This window comes from Caretta caretta, chromosome 7, assembly GCF_965140235.1.
Source record: "Caretta caretta isolate rCarCar2 chromosome 7, rCarCar1.hap1, whole genome shotgun sequence".
Classification (NCBI taxonomy): Eukaryota; Metazoa; Chordata; order Testudines; family Cheloniidae; genus Caretta; species Caretta caretta.
In genome coordinates this window covers 31,187,261-31,211,406 of record NC_134212.1, presented here as the reverse complement: position 1 = coordinate 31,211,406, position 24,146 = coordinate 31,187,261, and the positions used below count along the sequence as shown (strand labels likewise).

Sequence of the window (24,146 nt, the reverse complement as noted above, 5' to 3'; positions counted from 1 at the left end):
TTGTTACCTGCTAGGCGAGCTTTGGGCTAGCCGAGCCCTAAAGAGTTTGCTGGCAAGGCAGCTAGGTTGTGTCAGGGAGCTGTCACACAGCTAAGCAAAGCTCTCACTTGCTGAGCCAGATAGGAATAACACAGTGGCTCACAGCTCTGGAACCCCAGCAAAGTGTCTGCAGATCCTTCCCCACTACACCCCCAGCCCTTTCTGTCCCCACCCCCACATTACCCCCCAGAACCCCACGTTCCCCCACACTTTTACCCTGTGCACCCTATGGGCCATGTGTGTGGGCCATGTGGTTTTTGGGAGCTGTCGGCTCCCACCACCCTCTCCTGGGCTCCAGAGCCTTCCCCCAGCCCTTGACTGCCCTCCAGTTCCTTCCCCAGCCGCTCCCCCCACCCCAACCCCTTCCTCACTATACCACCTGGCCCCACAAACTCTCCACTTCACCTCCAGGCCCCCAAATCCTCCCTGCCCCTTACCTTCTGTCCCCCATGAGCAGTGTGGTTTTTTGGGGTGTCTCAGTTTTTTGCCCTTTCCCCCAATTGCCAGTGGGGCACGTGCCAGTGGTTCACCTCTGGCTGGAGCATCTGGAATTTCAGCTCTGAGCCTCCCCTCCCCCAGTGGATCCCTACATGGTCTCAGACATCTAGAGAGGTCTCTGGGTCACAACAGGCCACCACAGTTTACAGATGGGGCCTGAACCCAAACAGGCAGAGAACCCCACTGCTATCATGTAGTTATCCTCACAAGCTGCCTGTAAGGCAGGGCAGTGCTCTCATCCCCAGGGAACACTGGGCACAGACAGAAACGCCGACTTGCCCAAAGTCACACAGGCCTGTGAAAGAGCAGGGGCTTGACCCAGGTCTCCCAAGGTTGTCAGAGGTTATTAATTCCCAAGACGCAAAGCAGTACAGTCCAGACAGACACACTGGGTCGGATAGCTCAGGATTCCTGGGTTCTGATGTGGGCAAGTCCCTTCCTCATCAGTGGCTCAGTTTTCTTCTCCCCTTATCTATTTAGCCAGTGAGCTCTTTGTTACCTGCTAGGCGAGCTTTAGGCTAGCCGAGCCCTAAAGAGTTTGCTGGCAAGGCAGCCAGGTTGTGTTAGGGAGCTGCCACACTCTGTGTCTGTGCGGTGCCTGGTACATGGGGGACCACCCCCCCCCGCAATCTCAAATTGAACCCAGGTGCCTTGAATCCTGGCCCAGAGCTTTAGCTACAAGGCCAACCTGTCTGTCAAGAATCTAAGCAGTTAGTGGGGTCTACAGAAATCAAGCCAAATCTCTATGTGCTCAAATATTCATTTAGGAGCCTAATGTTAGCAACCCATATCTGAATATTATGTCCCCAGGTTCTGTATGATGAGTGTCCATAATCATGTCTCACTTCATTATTATCTTAACTACAGAGGGCAACTAGTGATCAGAACACAGGACTCCTGGGTTCTATTCACAGCTTTACCATTGATTTACTGTATGGTCTTGGGTGAGTCACTTTCCCTGTCTGTGCACCATGTTTTCCATTTGTAAATGGAAATGGGATACTTTGCTGATATCCATACTGTTCTTTGAGATCAAACTTTGCAGTCCTCTTACGTCTTCATAGGGTCCTCAGGCCAGATCCCTGGCTAGTGTAAATCGGCCACCGCTCACTGGAATGAGCAGGGCCAGGTCCCCAGCTGCTGTAAATTGGCCATCACTTTATTGTCACCAACGGAGCTGTGTCAGTGTACACCACGCAAGGACATCCCCTGCCCGGTCCTGTTCCATAGAATGAACTGGAACCCCTTCGATTTTCAACCAAGGAGCCATACCCGCCCAGCTTGGTGCTGCAAGCCTCCAGGTGAACAACATCCTGGCAGGAACGCTCCATTCCATGCAGGAAAAGCCCGGACCAGTCCCCTCTCCCCAGGAGCAGTGACCTACAAAGGAGTGTGTTGTGCCCCCAGGCCCGGAAACGAACCCCCCCAATCCACACACACCCTATTAGTACAGATGAACTACTAGCTTAAATGCATTTCCCTTGCTGCTGTGGCTGCTGTGCAATGCTGATCAGGCAATTACTCATGGCTAATGATGATTATCAGGTCACATAGAATTTAATGGACAGGTATTATATTCCTGCTTGTGACTTTACATATGAATTAACCACATATGGGTTTCATGAGGCACAGAAGCAGGATTTATGAAGCACTGACAAAGCCTCTTGTTAGTTAAGACTTTTATTCTTCTAATAAACAGGTTGATTTATTGGGACAGAACTTAATAAGCAGCACATTGGAAAGCTGAGACGTTGGCGCCCTCTGCTGCCCAGCAGATCGGGGGGGGGGGGGGGGGAGAACATTTCAATGAAGAGTCAGCTGTGTCAATCTTAGATGTGTTATTACTTGTTATGTCTAGCAGGGTAGGGTCAAGTGAGATCAGGGGCCCAGACAGAGACAGGTCTAAACACAAAGTCACACCAATATAACCAGAGATGTGACTGTACACCAAGTTAGCGACTCCAATGCAACGTTGCATGTGGATGCCCTTACATCCATTTAAACCTGGCTTATATCGATTTAACCTCAGATCAGTCAATTTACAGACAAAAAATAAACCGATTAAGCCGTTTTAAGTAGATACAAATATCCACAGGGGTTGCACTGGCTTAACTAACTCCATTCCACCATGGATTTAAGTCACTGGTGCAAAGCCCGAAAGAGCCAAATCAGACAAAGGGAAGGAGGGGAAATCTGGGCTCTGTTCCCAGCTCTGCCACTGGCCTTGGGTAACCCCTTCCCCCTCACACTGTATCTATCTCCCCACCCACCCCTCGTCCAGTCAGAACGTGAGCTCTTTAGGGCAGGGACTGTCTCTCACTGTGTGTCATACGGCTCTGCACAAACCGGGGCCCTAACTTTGGTCAGGGTCTCTGCAGCACCCAGCATGACAGGGTTTCAATTATTTCCTGCTGACCAAATCATCATCTTGCCTTCAGCGTTTTCTCCAAATCTGCTGTCGCAGTCTCCACTACTTCATTACCACCTCTGTGTTCCCGTTTCCAGCCAAGAGTCCGAGGCTGCATTTAAGAAATGGCTCTGCTAGTCCCTGAAGCACTCAGCCACAGCAATGTCTCATTCCTTGCAATCCTAGAGAGTGCTCCTGCTCCCCAAACACCTGCTCATTCACCCTCAGCCACTCTGAGCATGGCTTGGCCACTGCCCTTCCCGTGCCTGCAGACTGGCCCCTTCTCACATCCATTCCTAACCCTCCTGCCATAGGCATATTCCTGGCTTGTCATGCTCATTGCATCACCGCCTCTTGGTGTGCCCCCCACAGCAACCCAGGTTCTGCTACAAATACAAGCCCCCTCCACTAGCACCAAAGTGAGTGGGAGGGAAATTTTCCCATCAAAACGTAATTTCAACCAGAAATGTCTGTATGTCAAAAAAAAAAAAAAAACCACACACCTTTTTTTAAAGGGACAAAAATTAATTTGCGACCTCCTAGCTGAATTGTGGGTCTGTACAGTACCCAGTACAACAGGGGCCTCATGATTTCAGGCAGAGCCTGTAGCTACCCAGTACGAAATAGCCCTCCAATGACTTTGAACCTTCAGGGCTTGCTAGAGCAACTGGAAATGGGGACACTTCTGTTCCCCGTCACATAACACAAGAGCCAGAGGATCGCCACTACAATGGGGGTGGCCAATTCTAAACTGATCAAAGGAAATACTTTGTTCACTTGACGCATTATTAGCCAGCAGAACTCTCTTCCACTGGATGCTGTTGAAATCAAAAACTTAGCAAGATCCAAAGAGGGGCTGGGCATTTATATGACTAACGAGAATGTCCAGAGCTAGAACAGTGGATTCATAGATTGTAAGACCAGAAAGGCCCACTGCAATTGTCTAGTCTGACCTCCAGTATAACACAGGCCCCATAGGACAGCCCTGAATTAATTCCTGGTTGAACCAGAGCAGATCTTTTAGTAAAACAGCCAATCTTGATTTGAAACACAGCCAGTAATGGAGAATCCACCACTCCCCGTGGGAAGTTGTTCCAGTGGTTAACAGCCCTCACTGATACAAATCTGTGCCTTATTTTCTAGTCAAAATTTACCTCGCTTCATCTTCCAGCCATTGGATCTTATTGGACCTTTGTCTCCTAGATTGAGGAGACCTTTACCATCAAATTTCTCTTCCCCACATAGGTTCCTATAGATTGTAACCAAGTCACACCTTAACCTTCAGTAAGCTAAACAGACAGAGCTCCTGGAGTATCGCACTATAAGGCACTGTTTCCAATCCTTTAATCATTCTCGGGGCTCTTCTCTGAACCCGGTCCAATCTAGTAACATCACCTGGAATTGTGGACCCCAGAATCCGACAGTTTTTCAGTACTTGCCCTATAAGTGCCAAAGGCAGAATAACAGAACCTCCCTCACAAAGATTTTGGATGAGAGCTAAACCCTCAGGATTCAGGGCTTAAGCTGATCTCTAGTGGGGGTTAGGATCAGGCATTCATGGAAAACAGGTTACCCCACATCTGCCCACCATGGGGCTCTCATGACTTCCTCTGAAGCATCTTGTACTAGCCACTGTCAGAGGTGGGATACAGGGATGGATGGACCAGTCTGGTAATTCCCATGGTGGAGACAGTTCTCAGAGAGCAGCCAGCTCTAAGCAGAGCCCTTTCCCCACAAGCACCCACCATGATGACCACACACAGGGAACATATGGCTAGAGTTTATCTCCCTGCAGCTTGAGAGCCGTGTGCTGACTGGGTTGACAGGTCCTTAGCTGGATGTCAGAGACAAATTGCACTGGAGTCATCTCTCACAGGGGACTCTGGGATGAATTGCTTACAGAATGAAGAGTCTGTGCTGAGGAAGGCTGGGGAAGGCTCCATTGTTCAGTTCTGGCACACACCGGATTGGGGACCACAGGGGAAGAAGGTGAATCAGAATCTGACACTGTCTCATCTTTCAGTGATGTCATTTGGATATAGCATCACACACACACGCACTCCCCAGCTGCACTCCCATTGGTCGCACAGAGTTCCTGGTCACAGAATGCTTCGCAGAAAAGGAATGGGATAAAGTGCCTTTCCCCTCTAGGGGCCACCAGCTCCAATCTGGCCCCCAATCAGAGGGAGGGCAAGTGGCTGGCTCAGGGGATAGGAAATGGGACACGGGGCCTTTCCCCTCAAGGGGGGCATTTGCTCCAGTTCAGCCCCAGGGCAAGGGAGTGGAAAGGAACAAAACACGGGGCCTCTCATCTCCAAGGCATCAGCTCCATGATCACACTTGCCAACTCAAGGGATGATGCATGAGTCTCGGCTTCCAATTTAAACAAAGAAAGATTCAAGCCAAAAAGCTGGAAAATGTGACCTTGAGTGTAACCGCCGCAATGCTTGCCCGAGCCTGCAGAGACCCTGAGCCAAGCGCACTGACAAGGGGCAGCTGCCCCTAGGATAACACATGCAGCAACACCTGCCTGAGTCTGCAGAGAGCCTGAGCCACTCACTCAGTGAGGGGAGCTGCCCTGAGTAACTGACAACTATGCTCACCTGAGTCTGGCCGACAGCCTGGGCTGTAGGGAGTATGTCTCACTGGTTCATTTAACCCTGAAGACGCTGGACAGGAGAGCCTGCACCAAACCTGGCTCAGCTTTTGTACAACAGAGGGGTATTCAGTTGTATCAGAACAGTCACGGAATCCAGATAGCACCCAACCCACCCACCCCTCGAGTTTGGTTCAGCCCATTTCTCAATGGGTGGCAGGGTTGGGTTCTAGAGCTGCCCAAAGCTCAGGGAGGGCTAGTTGCACCAAGCCCCATTTCCAGCAACATTATGTCCCCCACCCCAAGCCAAGTTCACAGAGGGACAGCAGCAAAAACAGGGCCAGTGCCACATGAAACCCACCTCCCCCAGTTCAGTCAGACACACCCCAGCTTCACTAATGGGGAAGGGGAGTTTTGCTCTGAACAAAGGTTTAAACACACCCTTCCCCCAGACAGACAGTAATGAGCCCCAACCACCTCACAGAGACCACTCACTAAGGAGCTAGGAGACACACAGCCCATGGACACACATTTATAGCAGCTACTGATGGAAATAGATCAAGCCACCCTGCACAGCCAACCAAAATCCTATTCACGAACCATGATCTATGGGCAGGCAAATAACCAACCCTATAAAACATCTGGAAAAGGGCTAGACCCTACACACATAGCATTTCTTTAGGGGGATGATCGACAGACCCTATAGCACATCTAGGATGGGGTTAAGTCCTACACAACCAATGGGTTCTGAGGGACAACAGAATTGTGCAGAAGTGACACAGGCTACATGATCTCTCAGCAGACAGGAGCCCCACCCTCCAGAACAGACAGGCCAGAGCCAAATGGGACCCAGCCAGCAGCTCTTGGGGGCAGCCCAGCACCCTACCCCACAGAAACTCCCTCTCCCGGCTCAGAGCACAGCCTGACGGGCAGCTGGCGCTCCTGCCAGTCCCAGACATGGATGGGAGCACGTTTTCTCCCACCCAACCCTCTTTCGCCATATGTTCACCCTGGGGTTCAAGCCACCCTGTGACCCGAAGCATCCACCCCAACCAGCAACATGCAGAGAGGGGGAGCTGCTGGTGCGATATGAGCAGGGGGTCCAGTCAGCAGAGGGGATCTGTAACCCACTCACCAGCATTGACGATTGCATCCATCTCCAGTTTGGTAATGTCCCGTCGGACGAGCGAGATCTTCTCGTTCAGGTGATTATCCTTGGGGAACTTGGTCTCCTCAGGCTGCTTCAGTCGGGCGCCTAGAGACAAGGGTCCAAGGTCAGCGGTCTCCACACCTTACAGGAAACAAGTCCAGCCATACCCTGCTTCACCCATCGTGCCACCAAAACCAGGATTCTGGGATAGAAAGGGCAGGGCTGTACCATGCCCCAAAGCATGATTGGCCTGGGATCGATCAGAAGCGAGAGGGAGAGCAGATCCCAGAATAGGGGAGCCCCCACCCCACAATTCACACTGGGTTTTAACATCCACATGGCTATGCTGGGAGACCACTGAAGTGCCCCTCAATCCCAACCCACAGTCCCCTGTTATCCCAACCCTGGGCTCCCCCACCACAGCTCTGTCAGTGCCCCTCAACCCCAACCCACAATAAAAATCTACTATGCACTAATAAAGAATTTTAAAACCCCCAGCCTCACTTTTAGCCATTTTTTTCCAGGTGTCGATGTCCTTCAGTGTGACAAAGTCCTTGGTGTAGTAATGCTCCCGTCTTTGCTTCTGATTCAGACCTTTCAGGTACGCTGCAGGGGAGGGACAAGGCCCACTGAAGTGTTACTAGGGTAACGAGAATCAGGTGCCCCTATAATCACCCCCAGCACTTCTGAAGCGCTTCTCATACATGCCCACCCCAAGGGAGCAAAACCATGAGTCAGACCGCCCCCCAACCAGGAGATTTTGTTTTAAATAGTGTATTGTGGTGTTTGAACTCCCACAGCTTATGTCCAGTGTGCATGTGCGGGGGCAGGCGGGGACAATTAGTGCTGCTCACTCTCCCGCTTTATTGGGTGAGGTGACTTTGGCTCCTGCTGCAGGAGCTCTCTCCCCGCCCCCACCACTCATCTGCCCAACCCCTGGCCAGCGATCAGTTCTGGCCCCCCCACCACCTCCAAGTCAAAACTGTCCCCCCAGTCCACCCATCACTTCTGCCCCCTTAGCTTCATCCCTCACCCCCAGTCCCCCTTCATAGAATCATAGAATATAAGGGTTGGAAGGGACCCCAGAAGGTCATCTAGTCCAACCCCCTGCTCGAAGCAGGACCAAATCCCAGTTAAATCATCCCAGCCAGGGCTTTGTCAAGCCTGACCTTAAAAGCCATGCCACCTTATACCCCATCCCCCCTCACCCCCCAATTCCCCTCCCTCCATTTGTTCTGTCTCCAACCCAGCCCCACCTCTGCATCTCCTGGGCTCTTCACCCCACTCTCCCTGGCCTAGCTGGAGTGGGGTCCCCCTCCCCCTTCAGGCTGGGGGAGCAGTGCCAGGGGCTCATCCCCCTCACACACCCCATCCCCTTGCTCCCAAGGGAAGCCGTTAGCCACCCCCAGCTCACGGCTCCCCCTCCCCTGCAGCAAGCATGGCTTCCAGGTTGCTGAGAGCGCTTCCAACAGCCACTCCGATTGGCTGCTCACCCCAGGAGGCGGGCCCATGGGGCAGGCAGCCAGTCAGAGGGGGTTTCCCCAGACAATGCAGTCTGCCCTACCCCTAACCCAGCTGAAACCCTGTCACTGCGACAACGCTGCGAGACCTGTGCAGGGAAGGGGCCTTCCTTGAGGAGGCCCCACAGAGCAGGGTGGACCCAGGCACTGGTGTGATGCACTCTGAGCCTGGAGCACTCCGAGTGACACAGCCCTGCCTGCCTAGCTGGGGGAGCATCACACCACACCACACCCTGCCAACACCCACCTGCAGAACCTGAGGCCGGGATCCTTTGCGAACAACGGGTGCGCTGCACCAGGGAGGGGAAATCAGCCCCTGCAACAGGCGCCCTTGGGCCGGTCTAGAGTTACCATCTTTGAAATGCACAAAAACCAGCACGCCACCCCACACTCACAAGGCAAGTCCACAGCAACCACAATGCAACTCCGCAACCACCACCCCCTGCAATAGTCACTTATAGTATCGAGAGAGAGAACACAGATAGATCAGATTGGTAACATTTTCTTACTTAAACTGCGGCAGTAGGAACACTGCAACATCTTTAGCTCGACACAGAAACTGTTAACATTAGATATCCCTGTATATTGTGATAATAATGCAAATCTTCAGACCCACGTAAAAAAAACCCAGCAGACTACATTATTTTTCTGGCACCTGGCAAATCCATAAAAAAAACCTGGCCAGGTTGGTCAAATATCAGCCAGATGGTAACCCTAGGTAGGTCCCCAGCTCACCTCCACTGAGCTCAGACCTAACTCTACCGCAAAGGTGTGGGCTCCAGCAGGAAGCCCAGGGGGCGGGCGGGGGAGGGAATCTCTGGCCTGTGCTATGCAGGAGGGCGGGCTGCCCAGCTAACAGTCTCTTCCAGCCCCAGGATCCATAACAGACAGCCCTCAACTCATACAAAGACATCTCTAGGCTGACAACACTTTGGCTGCAGCTTGTATGTTTTCTAAGCAATAATAAGTAAAGGTAATTTTTGAGGTTATGGTCACAACCATTCAGCGGAACTGGGAAATGAACCCAGCAGTCCTACCAGCTGGCTCCCCTTGCTCCAGCCATTAGACCCCACTCCCCTCCCAGTGGTGTGGGTAAAACCCAGCAGTCCTAATTCGCAGCTCCCCCTGTTCTAACCCAATAGACACCCACTGCCTTCCAGAGCTCAAATCCCATTTTATCAAAAGGAATTTAAACCGGGTTCTCCTGCACTACCTCGTGGGTGAACACCAATGCAGCAGCCACCTTTGGAAAAGTACTGTACCTGCTCTCCAAAAGAGGCTGTGGCACTCATGTATATCAGGGCATTAGAATAGTCTCTGTATTATTCATCACTTCCTGTATAACACAGGCCAGAGAATTTCACCCAGCTCCCCCTCTATTGAGCCCAATGCCTTGTGTTTGACTAAAGCACCTGGCCCGCTGGATTTGGAGCCATCAAGAGATGGAGAATCCGCCACTCCCCTTGGGAATTGTTCCTGTGGTTAATCACCCATACTGTTAATTGAAATGTGTCTGGCTTCAGCTTCCAGCCACAGGTTCTTGTTCAACCTTTCGCTGCTAGGCTAAAGAGCCCTCCAGTATCCAGTACTTTCCCCCTGCGAAGGCCTATAATCAGGTCACCTCTCCATCTTCTTTTTGAGCAGCTGACCAGACTGAACTCCCCAGGTCTCTCACTCTGCGGCATCTTCTCCCACCCTCAAATCATTTTTGTGGATCTTTTCTGCACCCTCTCCAAATCTGCAATATTGGTTTTGAAATGTGGCCCCCACAACTGGATGAACCAGTCCAGCCTGGGTCTCGCCAGGACTGTATTCAGAAGTAAACTCACCTCTCTGCTCCAACTCACTACTTCCCTCTTCATACATGTCAGAATCGCACCGCCCTTTTTATCCCAGCATGACACTGGGAGCTCATCCTGAGTTGTTTGCCACTATGCCCCCCAAATCCTTTTCAGAGTCACCACTTTCCAGGATACAGTCCCCCGCTTCTGTAGGGACGGCCCACAAGCCTCGTTCCCAGATACATGATCTGACGTTTGGCTGCACTAAACCACACTTTGCTGGAATGGGCCCATCTTACCAAGCAATGTGGATTGCTGTGCAGGACTGTCCTCACCATCCCACTCCAAAAATCTTTGAGTCATCCATCAATTTTAGCAGCAGTGATTTTATATTTACTTCCAGGGCATTGATGTAAATGTGGACTAGCATCAGGCCTAGTACTAATCCCTACAGAACTTCACTAGGCATGCCCTGTAAGGCAGATGCCATCCCACACGCCTCCTTTTGGCCAGGTACAGCACTACAGACACACCCTGCCTTAATTTCCCCAACTGGGTCATTAGGAGGCTTGGCAAGGCTTTTGAAGGTCTCATTTAACAACAGAAACTTCTACAGAAACACAAGACCGTCACCCAGGCTTCTTAGCAGGGAGGCAGATTCCATCTATGTTTATCATCCTGGGCCCTTTAGCCAAGAGGCACTCAGCCACCATTCCTTCCCTGGAGCCAGAGCCCTCCATCCGACTGCTGCTCTTCTCCAGGCAGCACAGATCCTAGTAGACTGGGCCTCCTGCAGCTATCTAGGCTCTTCCTTAAGTTCCTTTCCCTGGGAGTTGTCCTCCTCTGTACCACTGGAACGCCTGTCCTTGGGAGCCTCCTCTTCCTAACAGCACCCTCCTCCAACTGAGCTCTGCGGCCCTTAATCTGGTCCAGGTGCCCATTAGCCAATTCACTGCCAAGCAGCCACCTAGGCAGTTTGGCACAATGGGCTCATTCCCCTTAAAGAAGCCCATCACGGGAGAGAGGGCCCTGCCCCAGGCTCCCCTTAAAGGGCCATCCACCCTGAGACACATCTCCATTCAATGGGGATTCACCATTAACAATTACTTTTTGAGATGTCAGTTAACTAGTTCTTAATCCAGGTAACAGGTGCTCCACTGATATTATATAGTGCTTATTATTGTTGTGCAGCATGAAGTCAAATGCCTTACATAAGTCTAAGTGTATTGCATCTACGCAGTTACCTTTATCAACCAACCTTGCAATCTCCTCAGAGAGAGAAATCAGGTTTGTTTGACAAGACCTATTTCCTATCAAACTGATATTAATTATAGGCCCATCCTTTCATTCTATATCAACTGACTCCCATATTAGTTTTTCCATTATTTTGCCTGGGACTGATGTCAGGCTAACCAGCCTACAGTTACCCGAGTCATCCCACTCACCCTTTTTGAAGGCTGGTATAACATTAGCACTCTTCCAGTCTTCTGAAATGTCCCCAATATTCCAAGATTTATTAAAAATTACCATCAAACAAGCCAGAGATCTCCTCAGACAGCTCTTTTAGGACTCTCAGGTGCAAGTTATCTGGACTGGCTGATTTAAAAATATTTATCCCTCATAGATGTGTTTTAACTTCCTCCTTAGTTAATAATGGACTGAAAAGTACTTCTCACATGAGGATGGTTACAAGTACATCATCCTATGTCTTTCCAAATACAGAACAGAAATATTTATTGAGCACTTCTGTCTTTTCTGCATCATTAATAGTAGCTTTACCATCTCCAGCTCGTAACTGGCCTGTACCATTGCTAGGATTTCCATTGTTCTTAAGATATTTAAACTGCTTATTTTCCTTGGCCCTGCTTGAAATGCATTTTTCCCTGGTGCCTTCAGCTCCCCTTATCAGTTTTCTACATTTCCTACCCTCTAATTTAGATCAATTGCTATTACCCCCTTTTTCCATTTGTTTTATATTACTTTCTTTTTAATTTCTAACTGCTGCCTTCACTTTGCCACTGAGCCAGGCTGGGCTTTTAGCCAAAATTGTCATCTCTCTTGACTGTGGAATTGTGGCTTTTTGGCTATCTAATAAACTCTTCTTAAAGAGCTCCCAATTTTTCTGTCTTGGACCATTAGGTTCGGCCTAGGACAGCTGTACCAAGGGCCTAAGAAATCCTGTGCCACCGGCCTTGAAGAAGATAATCCCCTAAATAGGGACTGAAAAGACTCTTGATCCTAGAGCATTGGGGCTTGGGTGAGACTATATGGACGCTGAATCTCAGTATAAACTGAAAGGGGCCACGGAAGAAGGCTGCGGTGTTGGGTTTTTACGGTAATAAGCCAGCCCCAGACAGGGTCCAATGACGAAATGGAGAGGCACCAGTCAATATGAGCCCCTGGTATACCATCTTTCACTGGGGCAGATACTGTCTCTTACTCTGGGTTTGTATGGTGCTTGGCACAACGGGGTCCTGTTTTTGGCTGGTACCAGGCACTTACCACGATGAAGAGGATTAATAACCCAGGGGGACTGTGCCAGCTGCACAACATGGATGCTTTTGCACTTTCTGCCACTGGCTGCTAGAAAACGGATTGGCCAATACGTTCTCCGTGCCCAGGCAGCTCTCATGGTGGGGTCAGAGCTGGCATGTGGCACTGCAGTGCTACTAGCAGTCAGTGCAGAGTGTTCTGGTCCCATGGTTTGGTTCTGGCAGGCCAGCCCCATAGAGAACATCCGCACAGCTCCAACGCAGTAGCACGGCTCTCCCTGCAGCACCGGGGATGGGAAGTGCTGCTTCCCTCCAAGCAATTTGGGAATGGTGCAGCTGCCAGGTGAGTTCTGGGATATGGCGCAAGGGATGCTGGGAGTACCGACACACACATGCATTCCCACAATTCCAGAAGGGGATCCCACAAATCACCCACAATGCATTGAGGCATTATGGGATTCCTACCTATGCTGCATGGCGGGATGCAGAGATGAGTGATGTTGGAAGAGCTGTTATCAGTTTTTAAGTAACCCAGTGCACTGTGGCAACAAGCCTCCAGCTGTTCCATGCCTGGGGGTGGACTTCCGTGTTGGTATACAGATTCCCTGCACAGCTGCATGGTGCCCAGGGAAGGGACAAATGCCCTTAGGGGTGGAAATTAGGCAGGGTAAGTGGCCCTAGGTGGAGGCACGTTGCAAAGGGCTGTATGATGCCCAGCTAAAGGGAGGCATGGGCAAAAGGAAGGGGTAACTGGGCATAGCGCACACACACATCCCCTCACACTTACTTTTTGCCTCTTTCCAGTCAGTGGACGTGGTCAGATCCACCTTAGCCGCCATGCCTAGTGGGGGAGCAGCTGCCCAGCTCCGGAAGGCTCTTGACACCAACTGGACCGTGCCACGGGGAAGGCTGCTAGTGCTTGGTTGTCTGCTGCTCCACGTGCCCCTCCTGACACTACCCAGCACCCAGGGGTTCCAGCCTTTGCCCCAGCCCCCTAGAAGCTGCCCTAAAGCCCCAGACAGTCTCCTGCCTGGCAGGGTCATGAGAACCCCTGGCATGGTAGCACAGAAGGGAATGCAACACTGGGGCTCCCAGCCCAGCCTCCCTGGTTGGTCCCTGAGCAGTCGAGAGAAATTCTTCTCCCTTATTTACTGCACCTGGTATTTGGCTTGCGAAGGGGGGCGGGAGAAAGGACAAAACTGCTGCTGCACTGACACTGAAACTCACCAAGGGCTTTGCACTTCCAAGACCCGCCCAACTGTGTGCAAGGAATCCTGGGAAATGTAGTCCTCCCCCATCCAGGCTCTTGCGGTTTTCCTCTTCCTTGCCAATAAAGGATCCTGACGCAGCAAACTCAGGGAGATGAGCAGAGCCTGTCAGTCTCTTGAGATGGAGATGGCATCTCAGGCGCAATGGGATCCAGAGCCTGAGTTCAGCAACAGGGCCTACAATGGCCGTGTTCTTCCCTGCTGTTAGCTGATTTTACTATTACTGTGCCCCTGCTCCACCTTGCGTTATTGTAGCACAGCCAGCCCCACCCGTTGTGCTGGTGCTGTACAGACCCCAACTGCAACTTGGGCCCTGCCATGCTAGGTGCCACCAATGCACAATGATAGGCAATCCCTTCCCTGAACAGCTGACAGTCCAATTAGACAAAAGGTGAGAGGGGAAATAGAGGCACACAGAGAAAGGTCTGCAGCAGACCTTGGACTAGAATCCAGGAGTCCTGAGCTGCAGCCCTACCCACTGGACCACGCTGCCCCTCAATAATTACATTCATTGTAGTATTGTATTCTGGACTCGTGGCTTCTATTCCCAGCTCTGGGAGGGGAGTGTGGTCTAGTAAGTTAGAGCAGGGCAGAGCTGGGAGTCAGGCCTCCTGGGTTATACTCCTGGCTCCGGGGGAGAAATGGTATCTAGTGCTTAGAGCAGGGCTGGGCTGGGAATCAGGCCTCCTGGGTTCTATTCCTAGCCCTGGAAAGGAAGTGAGCTCTAGTGAGTTAGAACAACGAGGGCAGCCTGGGAGCCAGGACTCCTGGGTTTTATCCCTAGCTCTGCCATTGACTAGCTGTTTGACTTCTGGCAAGCCTCTTCCCTCCTGTACACCTCAGCTCCTTATACATAAAATGGGGATAACATTATTTATCACCCCAGATCACACGGTGGATTAATTCACCCATGTCAGTAAAGCGCTAAGCATAAACACAGAACAGAATTCGTCCACATTGGCCCCTCGGACTCTTGGGACCAGGCTTAACTTTGAAACCTGGGAGACTGAAAACTTTGGAGCCAATTTTGCAAACTACAGTTCCCAGAATCCCAGGCAAAACAAGCTGTAATTTAACTTCAGGTTTCAGAGGAACAGCCATGTTAGTCTGTATTCGCAAAAAGAAAAGGAGGACTTGTGGCACCTTAGAGACTAACCAATTTATTTGAGCATGAGCTTTCGTGAGCCACAGCTCACTTCATCAGATGTATACTGTGGAAACTGCAGCAGACTTTATATACACACAGAGAATATGAAACAATACCTCCTCCCACCCCACTGTCCTGCTGGTAATAGCTAGGTAGCCTGTTTCCTCTTGTTTTTTCCTACCCCCCCCCCCAGATGTTCTGGTTTAACTTGGATTTGAACTTGGAGAGTGGTCAGTTTAGATGAGCTATTACCAGCAGGAGAGTGAGTTTGTGTGTGTATGGGGGTGGGGGGGATGTGAGAAAACCTGGATCTATGCAGGAAATAGCCCGACTTGATTATGTAAAGAGTTGTCACTTTGGATGGGCTAGCACCAGCAGGAGAGTGAATTTGTGTGGGGGGGTGGAGGGTGAGAAAACCTGGATTTGTGCTGGAAATGGCCCACCTGTTGATCACTTCAGATAAGCTATTACCAGCAGGACAGTGGGGTGGGAGGAGGTATTGTTTCATATTCTCTGTGTGTATATAAAGTCTGCTGCAGTTTCCACGGTATACATCTGATGAAGTGAGCTGTGGCTCACGAAAGCTCATGCTCAAATAAATTGGTTAGTCTCTAAGGTGCCACAAGTCCTCCTTTAATTTAACTTCAGTGACTCCTGCTCTCAACCTGCCTCTAAGCTGCTTGTGGGCAGGAACCAGGAAACAGCTAGCTACTTTAAAAAGCAATCATTTGCAAAGGGAATAAGGAGTCCTTGTGGTACCTTAGAGACTAACAAATTTATTAATAAACAAATACGTTTGTTAGTCTCTAAAGTGCCACAAGGACTCCTCCTTGTTTTTGTTGATACAGACTAACACGGCTACCACTCTGAAACAATTTGCAAAGGGGACTCACACACCTGGGACATTTAAACAGCACAGTAGGCTAGCTTCATCACTATAAATAGATCCTTGTCTCCTGAGTTTCCAGGGTGCCTTAGCAACCCTACTAAATTTAGCAGTGGTAGTCACACCAGAAGACAGATAGATACTGCTTGCTGGGAGATGTGGCCTTTTGCTAGTCTCTGGAGCAGTTGCTTCAGATCTATGCTATCCAAAGAGCAGGGCACCCTCTTTTATGTCCCGAAATCCTGATTTAGGAAGATCTGCAGATCGTAGAACAAGCCTTCAAGATTCAGCTCTGCATTTATCACCACATACAGTTGCTTGGTCCTTTTTTTTTTTTTTTTTTTTGAAGGATTACAAAGCACTTCACAGTGATCAATAGTTTTGCAACTTCCTGGGGATAAATCAGTGTTATTCCCCACCTTGGGGAAAAATGAGGCACAGAGCAGCAAAATGACTTGTCCAAGGTCACTAGCAGAGCAAGGGGCAGAACCCAGGAGTCCTGATTCCCAATTGCCTCCCTCTGAACACTAGACCCCACTGCTCTTCCAGAGTTTGGGACAGACAGAGCTGGCCTTACCATGAGGCGAACTGAGGCGACCGCCTCAGGTGCCAGACTGTGGGGGGCGACACTAGGACCCAGAGTGTAGAAAATTGTGTCTGCTGCTGGGGCATATGTATTCTCTCTGCTCTGGATGCACAGAGATGGTGGAGTGCTGTGCTGGAGGAAGGAGGGCACAAGAGACATAACAAGCAGGCAGGCGAAAAGGTGAGAGGGAATAACAGAAAGCAGCAGGAGCTGCAGGGAGAGGGTGGGGGAGGAGCCTCTTATGTACCTGTCTAGCACCCCCAGCAGCCTGGCCTGATTAACACCAGCTTCCCAGGGGGGTTCCTGTTTCCTGCTGCTTCCCTGAACCCACTGGAGGAGAACAGGCAGTCAACTGAAGTAGTAGGAGCCAGTTAGGCCCTTAAGATGCTGATATCTTCCCTCACTCAGGCCCTGCTACCAGCCTGCTTATTTGTCTGCTTCAACTGAGTGTTGAGAGTCACTATAGCTGGCACAGAACAGCAGTCATGAGTGAAAGAAGAAAACGCCCCTCTGGGGCAGCATGCAGAAAAAGAAAGCAAGCAAAGGAAGCTTTTCTGTCTAAGCAGGAAGGAGCTAACCCTAAGATACATAGACACAAATGTTCATGGTGAGCCTTCTGGCCCCAGTGAGGATGTGAGTGGTGAGGAGATGCCTGATCTTCCAGTTAGTCAGAGTGCAGGTGATCAGGCAGCTACTGCAGCATCCGTATCTCCATCTCAAATGGATGTAACCATGCACATTCCTGAAGAAAAGTGTAGATCAGAGAAGAGTGTGGTGGAGGCGCAAGAAACAGCTGCTGCTGAGTTCAGTTCCTTAAGTCTAGATGATCCAGGACTGTGGACCCACTTGAACAGTAGCCTGAGGGACTTCCTTGTACGGCTTGGGCCACAGCAAGTGAAAAACTTCATGTTCCTCAAAGACAATAAAAATAGAAGTTTCCAACCAACACATTACTGGTGTAAAATCCCCAATGGTGACAAAGTGGAGAGGCCATGGCTTATGTACTCAAAAACCCAGAATGCTGCATACTCTTTTTGTTGCAAACTCTTCCAGTCTAATGTTCCAGCCACATTGGGTTCTACAGGAACAAAGGACTGGAAAAATCTGGTTAGAAATCTGGCATGCCTTGAGAAGGCAGCAAATCACCAGAGAGCATTCCATAGGTGGAAAGAGCTTGAGATGAGACTAAGGTTAAAGGCCGCCATAGATGATCAGCATCAAGAGAAGATTGCATCGGAGTCTCTTTACTGGCAAAATTGTTCTGAAAAGGTTAATTGCCATTGTGAGAGTGCTTGCTACCCAAAACCTAGCACTGCTTGGCACTTCAGATCAGCTGTATCTGCCAAACAATGGAAACTTCCTTAAAATTGTGGAGCTGATGGCTGAGTTTGATGCTGTACTCCAGGAGCATCTAAGAAGAGTCACCACCGAAGAAATGTACACACACCGCTACCTTGGAAAAACAATTCAAAATGAGATCATACAGTTACTGGCAACAAAAGTCAAACAGAAGACTGTGGCAGATCTGAAGTCAGCAAGATATTACTCTGTTATTCTGGACTGCACACCTGACGTCAGCCATACGGAACAAATGACTTTAATGGTGTGTTTTGTAACAACAACGGAACCTCGTGAAAAAGTCCCTGCAGTGGTGTCTGTCAGAAAGCATTTTCTAGAATTTTATTGACATTGATGATACTACAGGAGCTGGTATGACAAATGTGCTTCTTAAAAAGCTGGAAGATACGGGAATTGCGATAGCTGACATGAGAGGTCAGGACTACGATAATGGTGCCAACATGAGAGGAAAGAACAGAGGAGTGCAGACAGGGATCCGAGAGTTAAACCCTCGAGCTTTTTTTGTCCCATGCAGTTCTCATTCATTGAACTTGGTGGTCAGTGATGCAGCATCAGCTTCTAGTGAGGTTGCTGAATTTTTTAATGTAATTCAAAGCATCTATGTATTTTTCTCTGCATCAACTCATCGATGACAAATTTTGAAGCAACATCTGGGAACATCCTCCCTGACACTGAAACCACTGAGTGCCACACAATGGGAAAGTCGAGTGGAGGCAATAAAGCTTATCAAACACCAAATTGGGAAGACAGATGATGCCATAGTTGCCATTATGGAGGATAATGCTATGACAGGAACTGTTCATGGGAGAACAGTGGCAGAGGGAAATGGAATCACCAGAAACATACATAACTTCAAATTTCTGTGTGGCTTAGTGTTGTGGTATGACTTACTGTTTGAAATAAATGTTGTATGCAAGAGACTCCAAGGTGTTGACCTTGATATATCTGTAGCAATGGAACAACTGGACAAAGCAAAGTCATACCTACAGTCTTACCAGTCCGATGAGGGATTTCAAAATGTTCTGAAGAGTGCACAGAAGTTGGCAGAGGAACTTCACACTGAAGCTATTTTCCCACCCATTCAAGAATACAAGAGTCACTGAAGAAGACGACATTTTGATTATGAGGCATGGAATAATCCCATAAGAGACCCCAAACAACAATTCAAAGTTGAATTCTTTAACCAGGTGCTAGATTGTACAATACTGTCAGTTGAAGAATGTTTTATGCTGATCAAGGAACACAGCAGTATATTTGGGATGTTGTATGATATTCCAAAGCTCCTCACTATACCCGAAGAAGACCTACACCAGCAATGCAAGGCACTAGAGACAGTGTAGACACATGATGACATACGCGATATTGATGCGAGTGATTTAGGTGATGAACTGAAAGCCCTTTCAAGATACATTTCAGCAGGATCAACTCCAAAGGATGTTCTGGAATATATGTGCACAAATAAGATGGCCACCCTCTTTCCAAATGCTTTTGTTGCTCTGCGCATACTTCCAACACTTCCTGTAACGGTTGACAGTGGAGAACGCAGCTTCTCCAAGCTGACGTTAATAAAAACACATCTACGCTCCACAATGACACAGGAGAGGCTGCTCGGCCTTGCAACTATCTCAATAGAGCATGAGCTGGCCCAGACTGTGGACCTTCAGCAGGAAGCAGTTCAAATCTTTGCAACCAAGAAGGCACGGAAAGCACCACTTTGATTATTCAAACAGATAAAAATGCCAGTGTTTACTATGCAGACAAGAAAAATTACATTTGCTGTTCAGGTGTTTGAAAATTAAGTGTTACTTAAAATTTTTGATTAAGGCATTTTAAGTTGTTAGTTCTCCTTTATTGGGGTAGGTAGCAGAGCAGTACCATGAGAGGAGTAGAACAGGAAGAAGGCAGAATTGAGACCTTTCAAAGTTTTGGCCCAAGCGAGGGGGTATGGGGGCGTCATTTGAGCTCCCCGCCTCAGGTGCCAAAATGTTGTGGGCCGGCCGTGGGGACAGAACCCAGAGGTCCTAACTACCAGCCTCTCTGCTTTAACTACTACACACCACTCCTTTTCTAGAGCTAAGGACAGAATCCAGGAGTCCTGATTCCCAGACCCTCCCTGCTCTAACCATGAGACCCCCTCTCCTCTCAGAGCTGGGAATAGAACCCAAGAGTCCTGACTCTGTCCCCCTCACTCTCTTTGTTATAATGCAACAAAAGCACAGCAGATTTCCTGTTCCTTCCCCACATCAGTCCCTACAAATGTTTTACAGAAAGCTGTCCAGCAGCTTGCACTGCAGCGTCTAGAAGAGCTTCCCACCATGAAAATCCTCTGTGAAAACAAAGGTTTCAGAGGAACAGCCGTGTTAGTCTGTATTCGCAAAAAGAAAAGGAGTACTTGTGGCACCTTAGAGACTAACCAATTTATTTGAGCATAAGCTTTCGTGAGCTACAGCTCACTTCATCGGATGCATACCATGGAAACTGCAGCAGACTTTATATATACACAGAGAATATGAAACAATACCTCCTCCCACCCCACTGTCCTGCTGGTAATAGCTTATCTAAAGTGATCAACAGGTGGGCCATTTCCAGCACAAATCCAGGTTTTCTCACCCTCCACCCCCCCACACAAATTCACTCTCCTGCTGGTGCTAGCCCATCCAAAGTGACAACTCTTTACATAATCAAGTCGGGCTATTTCCTGCATAAATCCAGGTTTTCTCACATCCCCCCCACCCCCATACACACACAAACTCACTCTCCTGCTGGTAATAGCTCATCTAAACTGACCACTCTCCAAGTTTAAATCCAAGTTAAACTAGAACATCTGGGGGGGGGGGTAGGAAAAAACAAGAGGAAACAGGCTACCTTGCATAATGACTTAGCCACTCCCAGTCTCTATTTAAGCCTAAATTAATAGTATCCAATTTGCAAATGAATTCCAATTCAGCAGTTTCTCGCTGGAGTCTGGATTTGAAGTTTTTTTGTTTTAAGATAGCGACCTTCATGTCTGTGATTGCGTGACCAGAGAGATTGAAGTGTTCTCCGACTGGTTTATGAATGTTATAATTCTTGACATCTGATTTGTGTCCATTTATTCTTTTACGTAGAGACTGTCCAGTTTGACCAATGTACATGGCAGAGGGGCACTGCTGGCACATGATGGCATACATCACATTGGTGGATGTGCAGGTGAACGAGCCTCTGATAGTGTGGCTGATGTTATTAGGCCCTGTGATGGTGTCCCCTGAATAGATATGTGGGCACAATTGGCAACGGGCTTTGTTGCAAGGATAAGTTCCTGGGTTAGTGGTTCTGTTGTGTGGTATGTGGTTGTTGGTGAGTATTTGCTTCAGGTTGCGGGGCTGTCTGTAGGCAAGGACTGGCCTGTCTCCCAAGACTTGTGAGAGTGTTGGGTCATCCTTTAGGATAGGTTGTAGATCCTTAATAATGCGTTGGAGGGGTTTTAGTTGGGGGCTGAAGGTGATAGCTAGTTCTGTTATTTTCTTTGTTGGGCCTGTCCTGTAGTAGGTAACTTCTGGGTACTCTTCTGGCTCTGGCAATCTGTTTTTTCACTTCAGCAGGTGGGTATTGTAGTTGTAAGATTTCAGAGGAACAGCCGTGTTAGTCTGTATTCGCAAAAAGAAAAGGAGTACTTGTGGCACCTTAGAGACTAACCAATTTATTTGAGCATGAGCTTTCGTGAGCCACAGCTCACTTCATCAGATGTGTACCGTAAGCTCATGCTCAAATAAATTGGTTAGTCTCTAAGGTGCCACAAGTACTCCTTTTCTTTTTGTAGTTGTAAGAATGCTTGATAGAGATCTTGTAGGTGTTTGTCTCTGTCTGAGGGGTTGGAGCAAATGCGGTTGTATCGCAGAGAACTTCAAATCCAGACTCCAGCGAGAAACTGCTGAATTGGAATTCATTTGCAAATTGGATACTATTAATTTAGGCTTAAATAGAGACTGGGAGTGGCTAAGTCATTATGCAAGGTAGCCTGTTTCCTCTTGTTTTTTCCTACCCCCCCCCCCCCCAGATGTTCTAGTTTAACTTGGATTTAAACTTGGAGAGTGGTCAGTTTAGATGAGCTATTACCAGCAGGAGAGTGAGTTTGTGTGTGTATGGGGGTGGGGGGGATGTGAGAAAACCTGGATTTATGCAGGAAATAGCCCGACTTGATTATGTAAAGAGTTGTCACTTTGGATGGGCTAGCACCAGCAGGAGAGTGAATTTGTGTGGGGGGGTGGAGGGTGAGAAAACCTGGATTTGTGCTGGAAATGGCCCACCTGTTGATCACTTTAGATAAGCTATTACCAGCAGGACAGTGGGGTGGGAGGAGGTATTGTTTCATATTTCTGTGTATATATAAAGTCTGCTGCAGTTTCCACGGTATGCATCTGATGAAGTGAGCTGTAGCTCACGAAAGCTCATGCTCAAATAAATTGGTTAGTCTCTAAGGTGCCACAAGTACTCCTTTTCTTTTTGTGAAAACAAAGCTGAGATTTGTGTCCAGTGAGAGAGGAAAACACCTCGGCAGTTTTATAACATCAGGTAAATTCCTAGGAGTTACACTGAGTTAGTGAAATTGCTGCAGGGGTGAATCCATGCAAAGGTACACATATGTACGGAACGTGCCCCAAGGCATGTGCACCATGTACAAAAATCATGTCCTGGGTTGCATAATTTCTGTATACTTGTGTATTTCCCATGCTCTTTGCTGTATACTGCACTTAAAAAAATTATAGCATACACACCACAGTGCCTAATTTTAGCATATACCCATTTTGCATAACATTGCATGCCATGTGTCACAGTTTCAGGGTAACTGCACCTATATTCTTCATCTGTGTGGCCCCTCCAGGTGTGCCCAGTCAGGGCTCAGGGCTCCAACCAACACCTGTCTTTGGGCAGGGACCTTTATCCCACTCCCAGCTGAGCTAGAGTTTTAAGTTTGCACCTGCACAGCCCCCTGCTATAAACTATAACATCCCCAGGCAGCCATTCTGCCTGAAGGCTAGTGCCTGGGCTGTTTTCCCTCTGAGGACAATTAATGTTTTTAACAGTGTGACCACACAGATCTTTCTCAGCAGAGTACATTTTAAGGACCAAAAGAAAAAAGCATAGAGAAAATACAACAAACAACAAAAGTGCCTACATGTTTACTAAACATAACAGAAATTACCTATCAGTCTTATGGCATCTTAGTCAAAGCCTTTTCAACAAAGATTGAGACCCCCGAAGTCTCTCTAAACTCAGCCTTTAGATACCCAAAGTCTTTGTTTTCTAGTCTCTGGAAAACCCAGCCTGAACCTAATATGGAAAACACCCAAGGATTGTTATGTTTCTGGAGCTGGTTACAATTTCTGGGGCTGTTTTTTTGTTTCTGGAGCAGCCGTGGTACCCCACAGAGTTGCATACAATCCCTGGCCCCTGATACACTAAACATTCATAAATTTAATACAATATAGTCTTCAAAAACACTGCCTGTGGTTGCAATAGCTGTCACACCATGATGTACAAATTTTGTACTGTGTGCGTACCATGGGATACTTTCTTAAACCTGGGATGCACAATTTTTGCACTTATTCATTTACAATGAATCTTGTGCAAAGAATAATAGTTCTGGGCAAGTGGGACTGGAATAGTTGCACTACAGCACCCACGGCACGTGTAAACTAAGGGCACAGCAAGAAAGCAGGCCGGGTGCAAAAGCCCAAGAGAACTTAAGTGAAAATTACGCATTGATCACATTGGGGGGACACCAACACAACCTGTTCCCCAGCCTCAGAGCTGCAAGGTGCATGCAAACAGGATTCTCCAGTGAAGGGTGTGCAAGGCACGTGTAAAGAACCCAGGAGTATTGCGGCCGTGGAAAGCATGTGCAAATATTTCACACACCCTAGCGGACAACCAGGCTGTACACCAGCCCCCACCTTGGGAACTCCAGCTCAATCAGACAGGCTCCATTCACAGCCGCCTCCCGCCCCGCGGAGTCGCCCAATAAAGGGATGGTGTCTTGATGACGCAGACCCGCTCCGCTCAATCAGGATGCAGCTCCTCGCATGTCGTCATTTTGTTCCTGAAACCCAATGAAAAGGATGGAAAATTCCAGAAACTGGCTCTAACCAATGGGCACGGCCGTTGGAACCTGAGGGGGTCTCCAGACCAATGGACTTTGAGAATGGCTGAGGCTATTGGACATTCTGACCAATCAGATGGGCAGAGCAGGGGGCGTGGCACTAGGCTGACATCCAATCAAAATTAGGGCCGGTAGGAAAGCGCCTCAGAGTGGTATTGATTGGCAGGCCGCCAGACCTATGAGACGCGGGGTAGATGGGGCTAGTGTCGATTGACATTAGTTTTCACCTATCACTGTGCTTATCGCAATGATCCCCGCGTTCATTGACGCCGCGGAGG

The 24,146-nt window shown here is 48.9% G+C and overlaps 1 protein-coding gene across 4 annotated transcripts in view; it reads right to left on the bottom strand.

The window, feature by feature from the left end:
* The window catches only part of MACROD1 (mono-ADP ribosylhydrolase 1), a 185,237-nt gene extending 171,519 nt beyond the window's left edge, over positions 1-13,718 (bottom strand). The window contains exons 1-3 of one of the 4 annotated variants that reach the window (XM_048856792.2): positions 13,271-13,716; positions 7,195-7,296; positions 6,676-6,795 (exon numbers count right to left, since the gene is read on the bottom strand). In XM_048856792.2, coding sequence (XP_048712749.1) covers positions 6,676-6,795; positions 7,195-7,296; positions 13,271-13,541 — 493 coding nt within the window. In that variant the 5' untranslated portion in view covers positions 13,542-13,716. Of the gene's footprint in view, positions 1-6,675; positions 6,796-7,194; positions 7,297-13,270 lie in introns of all 4 variants that reach the window. The other 3 variants (XM_048856790.2, XM_048856789.2, XM_048856791.2) reach the window with 3 other exon arrangements.
* Between the last annotated feature and the right edge of the window lie 10,428 nt (positions 13,719-24,146).